The 18,964-nt window shown below is 43.3% G+C and overlaps 1 protein-coding gene across 1 annotated transcript in view; it reads right to left on the reverse strand.

The window, feature by feature from the left end:
- Positions 1-11,190, reverse strand: part of BLTP3A (bridge-like lipid transfer protein family member 3A) — a 72,412-nt gene extending 61,222 nt beyond the window's left edge. The window contains exon 1 of the mRNA XM_052648213.1: positions 11,147-11,190. Coding sequence (XP_052504173.1) covers positions 11,147-11,190 — 44 coding nt within the window. The remainder of the gene's footprint in view (positions 1-11,146) is intronic.
- Positions 11,191-18,964: the final 7,774 nt, after the last annotated feature.

Below are 18,964 nucleotides of genomic sequence, written 5' to 3' on the forward strand. Positions count from 1 at the left end.
GGATCACAGTTCCCCGGTAAGGGATCAAACTCACACCGCCTGCATTGAAAGCATGCAGTCTTAACCACTGGACCATCATGGAAGTCCCAATATACTCTAACTGATCATTCTAGAATTAGGACTGAGATGGGGGATCTTCATCAGCTCTAATTCAGAGATAGTGCCCTCTGCCCTCTCAATTAATTATTCAACCACTCAGTCCCCATAGAGACTGGGTCCCAGGTTCTTTACCCTACACTGGTCTTGAAGATATTACACCTCATGACTAATGTTAGAAACATTTGTCATCCTAACATATTCCCCTTAATTTCCTTTACTTCCATGTCATGACAATTTTCAAACTTAAATCAAGAGTAGGAATTAATGAATATTGTATTTCTAATTTCAAAACCTACACAGGCTCTTGGTTTCACCAAAGTGAAAGTGTACTTGCTAATGGTCAGAAAAGGAAGGCCTATTCCACTAACAGGCATTGTTGGTAATTCACTATTGAATGAGAACAGATATTTCTTTGTGGTAAAGCCTTAAACAGCTATTTAGAGAAGTATAGCAGGCAGATTATCTAAGTTTTAAAAACTGCCCAAGGAGAAACTAAGGAAAAAGGAAAATCATACCATACACTGAGGGTGTCCTTACTTTTTAAGCACAACTGGCCCTAATTTTGACCAAAATATATGCTTATTTTAACAGGCATAGACTGCTCAAAGTGATTTCTTTCACATCTGATGGTGGAAGGAAAGCCCTGTCAAAACCTTTGAGTAGTTTCCCCTACAGAGATCATTTAATAAACAAACACCTAAGATAGCTTCCCAGGTGGGGCGAGTGGTAAAGAATCCGCCTGCCAGTGCAGGAGATGCAAGAGACGTGGGTTCGATCCCGGGGTCGGGAAGATCCCCTGGAGTAGGAAATGGAAGCTCACTGTAGTATTCTTGCTTGGAAAATCCCACGGATGGAGCAGCCTGTTGGGCTACAGTCCAGGAGTCACAAAGAGTCGGACACGACTGAGTGCACGCACACGCACACACATCACCACACCTAAGATAGCAGCACATTCAACTAAGGGTTGGTAGGTTCAAACCAAATGAAGTAACTGGAAGACACAATGAAGAGTTTAAAATACAAGCAAGGGTCTCTAGGGAGGACTATGAGCTCCTCAAGAACTGGAACTGTATCACTTGGATCTCTGTCTAACTCAAAGCCCAGGATAAGGATGTTCAATTAAGGTCTACTGATATTAACAAGAAGCAAATAAATGACAATTGCCAAATAAGTGACGTGAACTAAGGGGTATACCCAACAATCTAGCCATATTCTCTCACACATTGCAAATCAACTCTATGCCTGATTATCCAAACATGTTAAACCAGGTTTAAGAGTGTCATCTGTAAACACAAAAATAAATATAAGCTGTGAAGCTGAGGTTAGAAGGTACACACTTCCCATCTGCAATAATTAATAAGTGCCAGGTTTTCTAAAAGGAGAGAGGGAAAGAGATTAAGTATGTTCTGAAAGCCCTATCTAAAAGCTGTTATAATAAAAAATGGCATCAGAAAATAAAAAAGAAGATATTTCTCTGAGAACAAAAATCATTTTTAAAGTAAGAGCTAACATTTAATTTCTTACTCTATTCCAGGCACTGTCCTAAGCACTATCTTATACATTTTTAATTAATTTCTCTCAATGACCTCATGACATAAAAGACAGCCACTGTCTCCAATTTATACGTGAGGAAACCTAAGTGTGGAAAGGCTAAATAATTTGTCCACGGTCACAGAGCTAGTGAGCTAGGATTCAAGATCAAGCAGTCTGGCTCAAAAACTTGCAGTCTTGCCTACACTAAACCATCTCTGTGACTTTAAACAAAGTCAAGAGTTAGAGAAGTTTGGAGAAGAGAAACTCTAGGTCCCTCAGACCCAGGTCAACGGCAACAGAGAACACGATGAGCCCTGTCCAGATCTGGCGTAGATTTCCGGCCTCTATGACCTAGCCAGTATCCTCCCAGCTGTATTCCTTTAACCCACACTGCACGATGCAGAGCCACAGGTAGTCTCCTGAAACCACCTGTTGCTTCTCAGCCTCTGCCTGGCATCACCCTTCTGCCCCTGACTGACTGTGCCCTGCTGGCTCCACGGATACTTCTGAAGGCTTTACTGGGTCCAGTGTTCACAGGCCTATTTGTCTGTATAGGCAGGGAAGTCTCTGAGCAGGAATCTTGTCTCATTCGTCTCTGAGTTCCTGGTGCTTGGCATACAATGCAGGTGATCAAAAAGCTTCTGGAAAGAATTAATGAATAAATGGTTTCAGAATCAGAGTCCTCAAAGACAGCCCAGGGTCTGCGGCTAGCAGAAGGGGAGACCAGGCTCCATATCTGAATGGCTGAGGCTCCACCTGCAGCTGAATAGCCAACTCTCCTGCAACAAACCTTCCTCACAGAGGCACAGGAACCTCTCTTGAGGGTTCCGAGGACCTAGGAGCCACAGCCAGCTCCACCTGCAAGCAAGGGATATCCTTCAATACACTGCTAGGCCTCTCCTTTCATATCAACCTCTGTCGAGACATTTCCTCAAATGAAATGAGCTCCTGAACACTGCAGCCCCTTCTTTCACACAGGTTGGAAAAAAAGAGAGAGAGAGTGAGACGAAAGAAAGAGAAAAGAGAAAGAAAGAAAAACAGATTTCTCTTAGAAAAGGGAAACGTATATTTTCAGCTCTGCCTGGGAAAGCACTCTACCAGATGGCAGGAAGAAGTTCAGCTAGAATGAACTGAGCCATCCCTAGTTGGAATGTCCACATTTCAGAACACCTCGACTTTCAGATGACTCATAAACCGCTGCCCGGACCCCTTCCCCATCCTCACTGCCATGGCAACATAAACCAGTTTCGGAAAATAAAAAACACACTTGGAGCTTCCAGAGTGTCTGCGGACTGAGGGGCTATGGAAGTGAGAGTGGCTTAGGGGAGCTGACCCTGTAGGGCATACCGTGAACTGGCGGTGAGCTAACTAGAATAGCATTCCTGCTCCCAAATATGTTCTCTATTCCTCCCCCAGACTTAGCTGAAATCATATATCCTAAAGAACAGGGAATTTAAGGGGAGAGGAAGGGGAGCAGAAAATACAGGCCTGGGGGTAGCAGGGTAAGGGAGCAGAGGCCTGAGGGGAGAATCGGGGCAGTGGGTGCGTGACAGAGGGGCCTCGGGAGGTGGGGAAGAGACATAAAGGAGAGAATAGAGGGTGTATCGAGAGCAAACCAGCTGTTTCAGATTCTGGCCTAAGTTGGTGGTTCTCAGCCCTGATAGACTCAACTCTACGAGTGGTCTTGCCAAGAGTGATAACCTTCTCTAAAATAATGTTCAAAACAATCTTTCCAAAAACAAAAAACAAAAAACAATCTTTCCCAAGCGTAGTTGCAGTCCTAGAACTTTCACTGTAGTTTAAAGCTGTGCAGGGAATTCACTGGTGGTCCCTTCCTTCCACTGGTTAGGTCAGGACTCCATGCTTCCTTCCACTGCAGAGGTCATGGATTTGACTTTTGATGATGGAGGAACTAAGTTCCCACAAACTGCATGGAGCAGCCAAAAAAAAAAAAAAATTATGCAGTACTTTGTGTTTACATGTAAGTAGGTTCATATAATCTAAAAAAGCAATTCACCTCTGTAAGCATCTAACAAACATTCAGAAGTCAAAAAGGACAAAGGACAAGGAGTTCCCTGGTGGCCTAGTGGTTAGAATTCTGGGCTTTCACTGCTGTGGCCAGGGTTCAATCCCTGGTCAGGGAACTGAGATCGAGTAAACCATTTGTTGTGGCCAAAAATAAATAAATAAATAAATAAAAAGACAAAGGATAATCCTTCTTTGTACGAAACGATTCGGCATACTGCATGACATCAGCATCTCCAGCCCACTCATTGGATGCTGGTCATATCTCTCAATCAGAACTGGAAAAAATGGCCTTAGGCCCTGCTGAGAAACAGTGATCTCAATGATCTAAAAGATCTTACTCCAACCTTTTTCTTCTCTTTCTTCTCTCCTCCCCCTTCACATGGTTCCCAAACAACCAAGACCCAGATGTCCATCTAGTGAGCTTATATTATATATAATTAACATACTATGGCTTTTGTGGGATGAGAACCTATTCAACAGTTATAACACTATTTCTACTACTGAACCACAAACTCCACAAATTTCAAACTTAGAAATAAATTTTGAGAATATAACACTTCCATAAGTCAGAGACTTAAATACACTGACCTCTCACCATCAAAGTTCTCATTCTTTAAATGATGGGTTGACATCTAAGCTATATATCTCCAAGGCACTACAAAGACTCAGTATCCATGTAAAAGGATCATTGCTGTTGGCAAATAAAACAACATCAATCCAACACATCATTTATGATACATCTAGTCTTTATTTTACAGCAAGAAGGTACAAACTACCTATCCTTTACCTAGACTGCTAATGTATATTATTTTTACACTTCAGTTTTTCCCTTTACTATAGATATTGATTGATTGATTCCACTGCTTGTACATATCGGGAAACGTTCCTTAGCTTCCATAATCAGTACCAGCGGCACTTTCTTCATCACACACAGATAAAGGCCCCTCAGTGATACTGGGTGAACTGTATTCCCTGTCACCTGCTCCCCTACCCTCACCCTGCCCCAGTCTGAGGTTTCCTGAGTTACAACCACGCATTCGCACTCCACATACCTTCTCCTGCACCCACTTCACACACGCAAAACATCCTCAGACCCTCTGGTTTTCAAAGCAGTCAAGGGTCATAATCCCTGCCACAAGAAGGTCACACCCAAGTAATCATCGAGAATTAAGCTGCCCAAAAAAAAAGAACTTTTTTCCGCCCCCCCCCAGTGATTCATGTCATACTTACAGATTATTTTCCAACCAGGTTTTATATTAGGTGCAGATAATTAAATGGCCTCTATTTTTTTTTCACTCTGAAAATATCGTATATAATTGTGCTATATTCTTAAACTTCAGATAAGTAAATCCTCTAAGGACCCAACCCAGTATATACATATCAGGTGTTTCACCTATTCTGAGGCCCAAGTTTACCTTGTAGCATGCCTCGGTAAGAAAAAAATGTCAAACAGGACCAGCCCTAGTTTTCTTCTCTGCTTTAGCAATGATACAGAGCATTCATCTCTACTTCTCCGCATTAAAATGTCAAGAAACATAATTCTTACATGTCGAAAGAATTATTCATTTGGATGACCTCTCTCGAACAACTTTAATAAGTAGTAGTTTTCACTGTTCACTGAATTCTTTTTCAGTACCAGGCACTTTTATACATGGTTTCCAATCCTCAAGACAAGTATGCATTATTATCCCCTATTTAACAGACAAGGAAACCGAAGCTTCAAGAAACTAAAAGACTTGCTGAACACCAGCTTACAAATAGCAGAGTCAGAATGCACAGCCACCTTTCAGAATTCAAAGTGCTGGTTCTTTCCACTACAATAACATGCTGCTCAAAGCAGCTGATTTCATTATTTGTGAACCATACGTTAAGCTTTTCATGCCAGATACATATGACCACATTGCTTTGAAATTTGTATTGCTTATAGACACTGCTTTTTTTTTAAGACACAAGACAACCACTTTAGGGTAAAAGAAAATCACCCTTGGAAAGGTATAAAGATCCTAAGACAAAAACTATTAAATTCAAATTTTAGTTTCTTTTTTTTAAATTTTTATTTATTTATTTACTTTTAGTTTCTTTAGTAAAGATAAAAATCTATGCCAGGGCTTTCACTGCTGGGGCCTGAGTTTAACAGCTGGTCGGGGACCTGAGATCCCACAAGCCACGTGGCACATCTTTAAAAAAACAGAAGCCATGCCAGCGGGGTACTAAACTTACAGATCAGAAAGAAATTATTTAATATCCGGGGTAGTCTGAACGCCAAATATTTAACAAAAACTCAAACACCTAAAGAACAATCCCTCCTTTCTCTTAAGGTAAATGACTATTACTTTGACAGGGAGCAAAGCCTCACATCCATTCCAAGTAAGAAATGTTATGGGTTAATGGTTACAAATTACCCTAATTATTTCAACTGAACCTGCCCAATTGGAACATTTTTTCAAAAAGTTCTTATGTTTCCAAGGTTCTGACATTTGCTTGTGACTAAAATTCACAAACAAATCAGAATTTGAAAATTAAACAAAGGCAAAAATAAAGGGGCCATCTGGTTTATCACAGATGCAGTAAAAATATTTCAAAACATACCCACCAGAATGGCTAAAATGAAAAAGATAAAAAATACAAAGTGTTATCAAGGATGGAGAACAACCAGAATTCTTATACACTTTCAGGGGAAGCGCAAACTGTACAGCCAGTTAGGAAAACTGTTTAGCAATATCTATTAAAATTTAACATACACATATCCCGTCACCCAGAAATTCCACTCTTAGGTATATCCACAACAGACACACTTATTCACCAAAGGATATGTACCAGACTCTTCCTAATAGCACTATTCAGCACAGCTCTGAACTGAGAAACTATACAAATATCCATCAACAGAAAAATGAACAAATAAATTTAAGTATATTAATAGAATAATAGCAATAAAAACAGAAAATCTACAAATTGAAACCTCACTAAAACAGAGATTAACCTCACTAAAACAATGTTGAGCTAAAGAAGCCAGGCATGAAAGTATATATTCTGTGATTCCATTTATATAAAGTAGAAATAAAGACAAAACTAATCTTTGCTGTTAGAAGTCAGGACAGTGGCTAGAGGCAATGATGCGGGAGACTCAGGGAGCTCCTTGGTGCTGGTCAATATTCTCCTCCTTCACATGGTGCTGGTTGTTCAATCTGAAATACTCAGTAGATGAGATGCAGTAGAGAGATGAAGGAGCCTGGCTCTGGAATGGGAGTGACTGTGTTAGGATCTCAGTCCCACCACTTACTGATATAGGGCAAGTTATTTAACTTCTGTGTCTCATTTATTTCTTCATCTATAAAATGGGCCTAATGTCTCCTTCACATGGTTAGGCTGAGGATTAAATCATCATAAGACATGTAAAGTGCTTATTCTCACAACTCAATATTTGCTAAGTCAATAAAAGTGCTTCTTCAGAAGCAAGACAAGATGAGGAAGAAAACAAAAGATGTATATGATTGCACTATTACCAGAAAATGTACAAAATAATTATTCAGGAAATGAAGATGATAATAAGCAAGGCCTAATCCAAAGGAGTGTGACTTGGAAGCCGAGACAAGCCCTACCCACACAAACCTTTACCTAAACAGACCCTGAGAAGGCAGTCAGCCTCTGAGTGGGCAACTCCAGCAGTCCACCAGGCACGGGCCATGGGGTTTCTCCAGGATGAGGGGGCATTGATCAGGATCTAAGAAAGCTGAGCTCACAGTCAGGTTCTCGTATTCTCCGAAAGGACTCTGAACTCTTCTAAGTTTCTGATTTCACCTAACGCTTATGTTTTTTAAACTACCTATCATGTTATCAGCCATGTCTCTGTCACTTGGAGTCACATTTCCTGCAGCCATTTAGAGTAAATAATTAAGATTTCTGCTGACTTTCTAAAAGAGCCAGTTGAGTGAGTTACAGTCACTTATACCATGGACGTGTCCCTAACTTCTCTGGCCATGTTAGGACAGCTACTCTTCATTAAACTCTACTTTCATGCCAGGCACTATAATAAATACTTTATCCCCAATTTCTCAAAAAATTCTGCTAAGTATGTAGTATTGTCTCTTATTCTCATCTTTTACAGATAAGAAAACTAAGGCTTAGAAAGGCTGCCCTGTATTACTAAGTGGCAGAGTAGGAAGATGAATCTAGCTTGTCTGGCCCCAGAGAAAACTCCCTTTCCATGAGCAATAGTCCTTTGACTTACTTTACAATCCATCATATTTCTTCCTATTTGTACAACAAAAGGTCATTAGCTAAGGGGATCTAAAATAAGAATAATCTAATTCAGTGAAAAATCAATTTAGGGTATTTTTTAAATTAATGTTTTTGTTCTAAGTAAAAATCTCCTGCTGGGTTTATTTAAATAAGCACTGAACATAAAAGCTATTTGTATTATACAGCAGTCATCCAAATCACAGGTTAAAGCCCTTAAAAGAGAATTATACTTCTTCCCTACTGAATCCCCAGCACCCAGCTCAGTGCCTGGCCTAGAGTAGGATCTGGAAAATCACCTCCTTCAAATCTTGTTTATCAGAATAGTCTACTGATAAGTAGGATGCATTCCAACAAGACACTTTAATATGCAAAACTTCATGAGCAAAATGAAACACAATATAGGAGTCACTGGGATATCCTTCCTGCTGTAGGATACTCCTCCAGGTCAAGCAGCACTGTCATCATCAGCAACAAGTAATTGTTAAACACCTACAAATATTTATTTAATATAGTAACCCAGTATCCCAACTCTCCTCTCTGTCCTCATCAGGTTTGGCAAGCCACAGAAATTATAGTTCCTCTCCAAGCATGCCAGCCTCTGGATGTGTAGTAGAAACCATACAGAGACACAAATATTACATGTGATTAAGGAAGCTTTTCCAAGTTAAATCAACAGGAAGGCCTCAGGAGTTTGACCTTTCCCCAAGTCAGACCTACATCCTAGCAAAAAAGGCAGCCCTGAATAACCTTCCACCCTACTTCTCGGTCAACCACACAACCCTGAGGAAACAAGAAATTTCTACCAATGTCTAACACCTATTCCTACTTCATCTAAAAGAGATACTTTGTTCACTAAGGAGTCACTGCATATGTCAGCATATACTATTAAAATTTTCCTTTAAAAATTCTATCTTCTTAGAGATAGCACAGACTATGAGTGGATCACATTACAGCAGAAGTGTACCAGAATCAGGAAGCAGAATTGTACCAGAAATGTACCAGACTTAGGAAGCCAGGTTCTATTTCTCTACCCATTTTTGGGCCACTCCATGGGGCTTGCGGGGTCCTAGTTTTCTGACTGGGGGTTGAACCCACGCCCTTGGCAGTGAAAGCAGAGTCCTCACCCCTGGATCGTGAGGGAACTCCCTCTATTTCTCTACTGTACCTTCCACCGCAACTTAAGCAAGTCACTTATCCTTCTAGGCTTTAGCTTCCTCAGTCATAAAATGAGAGGCTGAACTAGTCAGGGGTTATTCAGGGCATTCACTCAAGATGTCTGAAGAGGTTAAGGCATGTATTTTAAGGGATTCTTAACTTTCCCCACCATGGGAACTTACATAAAAAATTATCTGTTCACATATGTGGATTTTTCTGGAGAAGTCTATGGCTTATATCAAACCATCACACAAGTTGTGGCCTCCCAAATAACCACATCACATGCTTTATTGAACACTTACTAGGCACTGAGCACTGCCCTAAGCCCTTGTGTATTAACTCATGTAACCCTCACAATAACCCTTTGAGTTAGATACTACTATTATCCTCATTTTATAGTTAAAGAAAGTAAACCAAAATCAGCCTGACTTCTTAAACACAATGCTATGTTAGGTAAGATCATCTTTAAACCCAAAAATTGTCTGATTCTGTGCTCATTCAAATTAATGGTTTCCCTTCAGTTAAATTTTCCACCTCATTCACAATCATTAGTCGTACACATGTCTTTACACAGAGCAAGCAAATTCATGGCACACCCAAATGAATGCTACCTGAGAAAGAATATACTAGGGAATTAACCCAAGTAGAGGATCCAAAGGCACCTTCCAACTCCAGCCTCTAATGTGCTTTTACTTTAAAACATGGTGTGGTGATTAGCCAAGAGATGAATATGAATCTAATTACTAATTAAAGTCTAAAATCAAAATAACAGTAAATTGGCCAAAGTGTCTGCCAGAAGACAGGATGCAGTGCCAGCGACAGTGTCTCACACAGCACTCACCAAGGCAATGAGAAGAGCAGAAAAGAAAGGAGAGCAAGGCCTGGGGTCCCTGGTGACTGGCTCCTCCCCCTGCTCCCTCCTCCTCAAAACCACTGACCACTGTGCAGCCAAAGACTGGATCACCCTCCACGTGAGAGACGACTGTCTAAAGGTATCGCTAAGCCCCGTCCGGAATAAGGAATGAAAACGAAGTGAAAGGCCAGCTTCTGATTGTTCTGGACACCAGTTCTGACAAGCTGCAATCCTAACTCAGGGGTCAGCAGTCACCCAGTTACAAGCGAACAGTTTGGCGTGCCACCCAGCTCGTGTCCAAACGACTCGGCGGACATAACATTGCTTTGATGGCTGCAAAGCAGAAGTGGGCGTCGTTAGTTCTTTTCACAGGCTGTCCAAATATCCTCCATATCTTAAAGAGAAGGCTGTTGAAACTTTATGCCCAACTCTCATGCCCTTTCTCCATTTAGTCTGTGTTAATTGAGAAGAGAAGCCCCGGGAGGGGAAAAGGAGATTAGAGGAACGGCCCGGGCGCAAGGATTAGATCTTTTTCGAGAGTGATGCAACAGGGTCAGCCAGACGACGAAGACAAGGAGCTGGGAGCTTCTTGGGGTAGAAAAACCAGTATCGCGGGTGGGAATCTCAGCGGTGGATGGGTTTTGAAGGACTGGGGAACGGGGTCATTTTTAAGTGAGTGGCCGGGGTTGAGGAATCTAGTTCGGAGCAGGAGGAGGAAGACGAAGACCGAGGAGCGGGCAGGTGGGCGGGTAAAGAGGCAGGCAGACTGCCCCGAGGGAGGGGCAGAGCGCGGAGAAGACGCCGCGGGGCGGGCAGGAAAGAGTGGGAACCGCGGGGGCCACCGGGGGCCGGGCAGAGGGCCCGGGGCGGGGGGGCAGGCAAGGGGCAGCGGAGCGACCTGCCCGGCGGTGTGGGAACTGAGGTGCGCGCGGCCGGTCAGGAGATCCTTGCGGTCGGGGGGGCCAGGGGCTCTTCCGATAGGAAGGCGGGCCTGGGCACCCGCGCCGGGGCAGGGGCGCCGGGCCCCCAGGGCCCAGGGCCAGGGCAGAGCAGCGCGGTGACAACGGTCGCGGCCCCCGGAGCGGGCTGTCCGGCTCGAGCTGAGGCGGGGATCGCCGCCGAGTCCTGGCCCCGGGGCTGAAGAGAGGGAGGCCGGCCCGGAATACGGCTTTTAGGGAGGAGGGTCGAAGGGGACGAGGACGGGCCCGGGACGGCCGGGGCCGGCGCTGGCGCTCTCACCGGGACAGGTGCTTCAGGATCTGCTTCTTAATGAGCCCGGCCATGCCGGAGCCGCGGCCCGCGCGGAAGGCGGGCGGGCGGCTGTGGCCTCCTCAGCCGCGAGGGAGACGCGCAGCCCCTCACCTCGCCGCGGCGCGGGGACCGGATGCCGCCGCCGCCGCCGCCGCCATGGCGCTCTCCAACCCCTGCCCCGGCGCCCGGAGCTCCGCCGCGATCCCACCCATCCGCGCGGCGACGCGGAGATCGCGCGCCGCCAGCCCGGATCCGCCGCGGTCCCGGGCGCGCGCGCGCGGCGGCGGGGGGGCGCGCGCGGCGGCGGGGGGGCGCGCGCGGCGGCGGGGGGGCGCGCGCGGCGGCGGGGGGGCGCGCGCGGCAGGAGGAGGGGCGCGCGCGGCGGCGGGGGCGCGCGCGGCGGGAGGAGGGACGCGCGCGGCGAGAGGCGGGGCGGGCGGGCTCCGGGCTCCCTCTCTCACTCAGCGCCGCCTGCCGCCTCTCAGCCAAGAGAGATCTGAAAGGCTTCGCCTGTCAGCTGCTGGAGTTTCACACCTGGGCTGTGGCCTTGAATCGGAGAAAGGCGGTGTTGTCTCTAATTTTTTTTTTTTTTTTGCGGGAATTCACTAGATAATTGCATATTTCGCGGTCCACCTCTCTCATTCATTTCACTCACACGTTCACTCATTAGTTGAACACCAGCTAACTGTACTCCAGGAGCCGAGCCGGGGAGTGAAGAGTAGGTTCAAAGACCTCGCAGGACCATAGTACCACGGCACTCTGCTGCTTTGTGCTGAAGAGTGACAGGGGGACGCCTCGTCATCCTCTTTGTGCCCCTCTTAGCCTCCATCTAGTTAACCAGCGGATAAATGTTTACTCAGCCCGTACGAGGTGCACTGCAGAGGCCCCCATTCCCAAATGCTGGGGGCAGCAGAAAAGGAGGCGGTAACTTTAAATGACCAAGGACTTCAGAGGTCGCTTTTTTTTACAAAGAAGGAAACTGAAGCCCAGGGAAATAGCTGAAAGAGCTTATTTAAGGTCACAGCTACCTAGAGAGAAACAAGAGGCTAGAACCCAAGTGTTCTCTCAGTCCAGTACTACTTCCCCCCTATTTCACCCATTCGCCTAGATCTGGCAAAGGTGAGAAGGTGGCAGTTTTCAGGACTTACACCTTCAAGCAAAAATCTGAACAAAATACTCTCCGAGACAGGCTTATAGGAAATCTGGCCACCAGTTAAGTTTATTCGTTCTTGTAAACACATAATACATGTTCAGTTCCGTTCAGTTCAGTTCCATTCAGCTGCTCAGTCGTGTCCGACTTTTTGCGACCCCATGAATCGCAGCACGCCAGGACTCCCTGTCCATCACCAACTCCCGGAGTTCAGTCAGAGTCGCGTCCATTGAGTCAGTGATGCCATCCAGCCATCTCATCCTCGGTCGTCCCCTTCTCCTCCTGCCCCCAATCCCTCCCAGCATCAAAGTCTTCTCCAATGAGTCAATTCTTCACATGAGGTGGCCAAAGTACTGGAGCTTCAGCTTTAGCATCATTCCTTCCAAAGAAATCCCAGGGTTGATCTTCAGAATGCATGAACATAATGCAAAAGTCAAGTCCCTTGTTCCTCAGCCATTCAGTTCTCTTCCCCTAACAACTGTTACCTGATTCCAGAGATAGTCTGAGTATATGGTGAAGCATATAAATATCAGGTTTTTAATATAGACAAATACATTCCTATGCCTCTTAGTCATAGTAAGTTCATATTTCCCAGAAGTGCCCCCCCGCCATTGCCTTTTTTAAAGAGAACATATCCTCCTCAGCCTGGGTTCTCTACTATCCATTTCTTTCCAGCAGGACTGCATGATCTATCATTTCTCCATGTGCCCTCCTCTCACCAGAATACATCCTAGGGACCAAAAGATCCCACAGAAGAAGAGATTTCTTGCCAGGGATATTGATCATAATCCCTCTTTCTAATTTGGCTGTCAGATGCAGGGGCCTCTGGGCAATTTTTTGCATTTCATGTTCCTTTTCCTAGAGAATCCTAGCAGCTGACTGGATATCTGACATCAGCGATATAAAATAAAACTCGCCTCAAGGTCAAAGGCTCATCATCCTTGCTGGATGATTCACCATGCCTGATGAATGAGTTATTTTTTTCACTGAAAGCAAAAACTTATGCTCCAAAAGAAGAAACACATGGAACAGAAGCATTCCTACTCTCACCAATAGCACACTTTCCCTGCGATGCTAAGAATGCAAAGCATATAAAAGCAAAAGAGATTTGGGGCCAATCCATATTTTTCCTTTAAGGTTAATCCTTTCAAGATGGTTGTAGATTAACATTCAGTTGAAAGAAATAATAGCAATCCCTGTATACTTTACACAGTTCCCCAATGGTTTTTTGTTGTTGTTCAGTCACTCAGCCGTGTCCCACTCTTTGCAACCCCATACACTGCAGCACTCCAGGCTTCCTTGTCCTTCACCATCTTCTGGAACTTGCTAAAATTCATGTCCATCAGTCGGTGATGCCATCCAACCAGCTCATCCTCTCTTGTCCCCTTCTCCTCCTGCCTTCAATTTTTCCCAACATCAGGGTCTTTTCCAATGAGTCAGCTCTTCACATCAGGTGGCCAAATCACTGGAGCTTCAGCATCAGTCCTTCCAATGAATATTCAGGACTGATTTCCTTTAGGATTGACTGGTTTGATCTCCTTGCAGTCCAAGGGCCTCTCAAGAGTCTTCTCCAACACCACAGTTCAAAAGCATCAGTTCTTCAGTGCTCAGCCTTCTTTCTGCTCTAACTCTCATAACCATAGGTGACTACTGGAAAAACCATAGCTTTGACTAGACGGACCTTTGTTGGCAGTAATGTCTCTTGCTTTTTAATACTCTGTATAGTTTGGTCATAGCTTTCCTTCCACGGAGCAAGTGTCTTTTAATTTCATGGCTGCAGTCACCATCTACAGTAATTTTGGAGCCCAAGCAAATAAAGTCTGCCACTGTTTCCATTATTTCCCAGTCTATTTGCCATGAAGTGATGGGACTGATGCCATGATCTTAGTTTTTTCAATGCTGAGTTTTAAGCCAGCTTTTCACTCTCTTTTAACTTCATCAAGAGGCTCTTTAGTTCTTCTTCACTTTCTGCCATAAGGTTGGTGTCATCTGCTTATCTGAGGTTATTGATATTTCTCCTGGCAATCTTGATTCCAGTTTGTGCTTCATCCAGCCCAGCATTTCTCATGGTGTACTCTGCATATAAGTTAAAGAAGTCTGGTGGCTCAGAAGGTAAAGCATCTTGCTTACAATGCGGGAGACCTGGGTTCCATCCCTGGGTCGGGAAGACCCTCTGGAGAAGGAAATGGCAACCCACTCCAGTACTCTTGCCTGGAAAACTCCATGGACAGAGGAGCACGGTAGGCTACAGTCCATGGGGTCGCAAAGAGTCAGACATGACTGAGCGACTTCAGTTTCACTTTCAAGGAGGGTGACAGCATACAGCCTTAATGTACTTCTTTCCCAATTTTGAACCAGTCTTGTTGTTCCTTGCCCCAATGGTAACATCTTGTAAAATTTAGTACCATATCACAACCATGATGTTGACATTGATATGTTCAATGAACAAAACATTTCTTCCTGATATGAATGCCTTTTATCTCCTTTTCTTGCCTTATAGTGTCGGCTACCAATCCTGGCACTTCATTTAATAGCAGGCATCCTTTCTTTGTTCCTAAATCATTCATTAAGTCTTTTACCAGTAAGTATAATAGTAACTGTAGATTTTTTGTAGGTGCTCTTCCCAATTTAATGAAGTTCTCTATTTCTATTTTTCCTGAGAGTCTTTACCAAGAATAAATGCTTTTTTCAAAGGCTTTTTCTGCTTATTGAAATGAATACTTTCCCCATTGAGTTATCTTGGTGAAAATAAACTGCTATGCACCAGGAACTAATATCGGTTGTATGTCAGTTATACTTCAAAAACAAACTAAAAGAGAAATCTGATTTGTGGTTACCAGAGGTGGGGAGCAGAGGGTGTGGGGAACTGCATGAAGGCAGTCAAAGGTACAAACTTCCAGTTACAAGATAAGTACTAAAGTGAAATGTACAATATGATTAAAATCATTAACATTACTGTAAGTTTTATATAAAAGGTAACAGTAAATCCTGTGTTCTCATCACAAGGAAAAAAATTTTTTTCTTTTTTTCTGGGCTGGGGTGGGTCATCAACGCAGCGCTTGGGCTTTTTCTAGTTGCAGAACACAGGCTTAGTTGTCCTGTGGCATGTGGGATCTTAGTTCCCCAACCAGGGATTGAATCTATGCCCCCTGCATTGGAAGGTGGATTTTTAACCAGGGAATTCCCCCCAAAATTTTTCTGTTTCTTCAATTTTGTATCTGTATGAGATGATGGATGTTCACTGAACTCACTACAGTCATGATTTCAAAATGTAAGTGAAATCATTATGCTTTATACTATAAACTTACACAGTGCTGTATGTCAATTATATCACAAAACTGGAAGTAAAATAATAATAAAAGAAAATTCGTCACCAATGAAAGTATGGATCTATTTTTGAAATCTTATTTCATTCATTTATATATCTAATCCTATGCCAGTAACAGTGTCTTGATTAGTGTAGTTGTGTAGTAAGTTTTGAAGACAGACATCTATAGTGGTTTTGAGTGCACAGCTTTTATAAATTTTAGTTGTATGTTTTTTAACTCTCTAGTTATTACATTATTTATGCAGACCTTATCACAATCTACTGGTATTACCATTTACCAGTCTAGTGAAGTATAAAAAGCTTACCTTTTATATTCCTTTTTTCTCTGGGAGATCTAGTTGTCTTAAATATTTCTTCTATGTACATTTATAGCTGCATTAATCAGTATTATGATTTTTGCATCAACCATCAAACGTAATTTAGAAAATTTAGGAAAAGGAAAATCTCCTGTACTTACTTACCTGTAGTTTTGCTTACCATATTTTTCCATCCTGATGAGATTCATTCATTTATTGTTTTTCTGTTTGGAGAACTTCTAGTCATTCTTTTACAGTATATCTGCTGGCAACAAATTCTCTTAGTTTTCTCTCACTGGAGAACATCTTTATTTCCCATTTGCCCCTGAGACATTATTTTCACAGGGTATAGAATTCTGGACTGGTTAATTCTTTTCTTTCAGCACTTGAAATCTGTTTGCCACTTCCTTCTGGCATCCATGGTTTTTTATGATAAATCTGCTGTCCTTCAAACTGTTTCCCCTCAAAAGTAGGGTGTCATTTTCTCTGGTTGTTTTCAAACTTTTTGTTTTCAGTTTTCATAATTATGTAGATTTCTTCGAGTTATCCTGATTGTTATTCAGCTTCTTGAAAATGTGTGTTGATCTCTCTTGCAAGCCCTTGGGAAGTTTTCAACCATTATTTGTTGCAGTACCTTTTTTGGCTCTCTCCTTTTTCTCCCTCCTGGAAGTCTGATAACTTGAATATTAGATTTTCAGGGACCCACAGGTCCTTAAAATTCAGTTCATTTATTTTTTTTTAAGTCTATTTCCTGTTGTTCATATTGGGCATTTTTTATTGTTCTATCTTCAAGTTCTCTGGTTATTTCTGATTACTGTTTCTTGTTGAGACTATTCATGAATTTTTTTACTTATTTGGGGATTCCAAAATTTCCATTTGGTTCTTTGTATCTTTTTGCTCACTAGAGCATTTTCATTATGCCTGCTCTAAAATCTTTGTCTAATAATTCCAGGAGCGCTATCAGCTTACTGTTGACAGGTATTAATTGCATTTGAAATGTAGTTTGAGATCTTCCTTGATCTTGGTACAATGAGTGATCTTAGATAGAAATCTGGATAGTTTCATATTATGTTCTGAGATTCTGAATCTTATTTAAATGCTCTGTTCTGCTAACTTATCCTTGCAATGCAGAAGTGGTGAGGTACTCTCTTGTTACTATCAGGTAGAAACAGAAGTCCAGGTTGCCCAGTTAGCCTCCTTGGACACACAAGGAAAGAGTTCCTCATTGCTGCTGGGCTAACGTGAAAGTTCTGGCTCTTCAGCAAGCTTCAGCTAATACTTCTCTAGCGGGGAAGTGGCGGAGTGCCTTGTTACTGCTCCCCACAGCTTCATCACCACTGGACATTGATAAAAGTCCTTAAAAGTTCTGACTCAGCGTCTTCTGACATCTCAGTCAAGAGGGGGCAATGCCCTGTTACTGCCAGATGGGAATGATAATCCAAGCTCTTTTCTCACCATCCTGGTAGGAGTTTGGGGCACTTCATTGTAACCTCACAAGGGTGGAAATCTAACTCCCCACTTGGTCTTTGTGGCATGGGTTGGGGTAGGGTGAGTTTCTGTGGTGTTTGGCTGGAATAGAGTGGTTATTGTCTAAAAGTTTTCTGACTTGCTAAGCTACCTCTTTTCTGCTTCTTTGGCTACAGGAAGCAGACTTTTCGTGGAGTGTATTTTTGTCTGTTACCCATTGGAGTTTCCTGGTTCCAACTCCTTCAGCTCCAAGTCTGGCACCTTTGAGGCAAACAGAAAATCCAGAGACTCATTATGTTGTTCTTTGGGTCACAGTTTCGTAGCAGGTCAGCCTTCTTCTCTCCGCCTTTCAGAGTGTCCTATGCTTGTCTGTTGTTTTAATTTTTTGGCTGCACTGGGTCTTTGTTGTAGCACACGGGCTTCACTGCAGCAGGCAGGCTCTTCCTAGCTGTGGTGTGTGGGGGCTCCTCTAGTGGTGAGTACAGGCTCTAGAGTATGCAGGCTGAGTAGCTGTAGCACAAGGGCTCACTAGTTAGGGTGCGTGGGCTTAGATGTTCTGCAGCATGCAGGATTTTAGTTCACTCAGCAGCCATCGAACCCACATCCCCTACATTGGAAGGCAGATTCTTAACCACTGGACCACCAGGGAAGTCTCTCTTATGCTTGCTTTTTATGTATATAATGTGCAGGGTTTAAGTTGTACTCAGTAGGAATGGAGAAATGTACACCTATTCTATATTTCTGGAAGCAGAAGTCCATTTTTTTTAATTTTTAATTTTGAAATAATTATAGATTTACAGGAAGTCATTAAGATAATACAGAGAAGCCCCATGTACACTTCACCAACTTTCCTACAATGGTTGTATCTTACACAACTGCAGTTCAATATAAAACCCAGGAAACTGATACTGTGGATGCATGTGTATAACTCTCATTCATGATATATAGTCTTGTGTAACCACTACCACAATAAAGATACAGGATTATTTCACCACCACCAAGCTCTCCCTCATGATACCCCTTTACAGTCATTCTCGGCTGCCCCATCTCCACTCCTAACACAATCCCTAACCCTTTGCAACTACTGATTTGTTCTTCATCTCAATAATTTTTGTTATTTATATAGATGGAATCATGCAGTAGATGCCCCTTTGACACTGGCTTTTTTCACTCAGCATACTGCCCTTGAGATACATCCAAACTGTTCTATCAAAGTTCATTCATTTTTATTGCTGAGCCATATTCTACAACCCATACATTTTTAAAACACCTAGGTAATCACTGTATTTCAGAAAGAGCAGCTTTCCTCATCTGCCTGGCAGGATAGCTACATCTCTAAATTCATGATTGGGGATCTTCCCTGGTGGTGGTCCAGTGGCTAAGAATCTGTCTTGCAATACAAGGAATACAGGGTTGATCCCAGGTCAGGGAACTAACATCCCACATGCCTAAGCCTATGTGGTCTGGAGCCTGCGCACAACTACTGAGCCTGTGCACAACTACTGAGCCTGTGCACTACAACTAGTGAGTATGTGCACCACATGAGAGATCCCACATGCTGCCAA

Source organism: Budorcas taxicolor, chromosome 11 (assembly GCF_023091745.1).
Source record: "Budorcas taxicolor isolate Tak-1 chromosome 11, Takin1.1, whole genome shotgun sequence".
NCBI lineage: Eukaryota > Metazoa > Chordata > Mammalia > Artiodactyla > Bovidae > Budorcas > Budorcas taxicolor.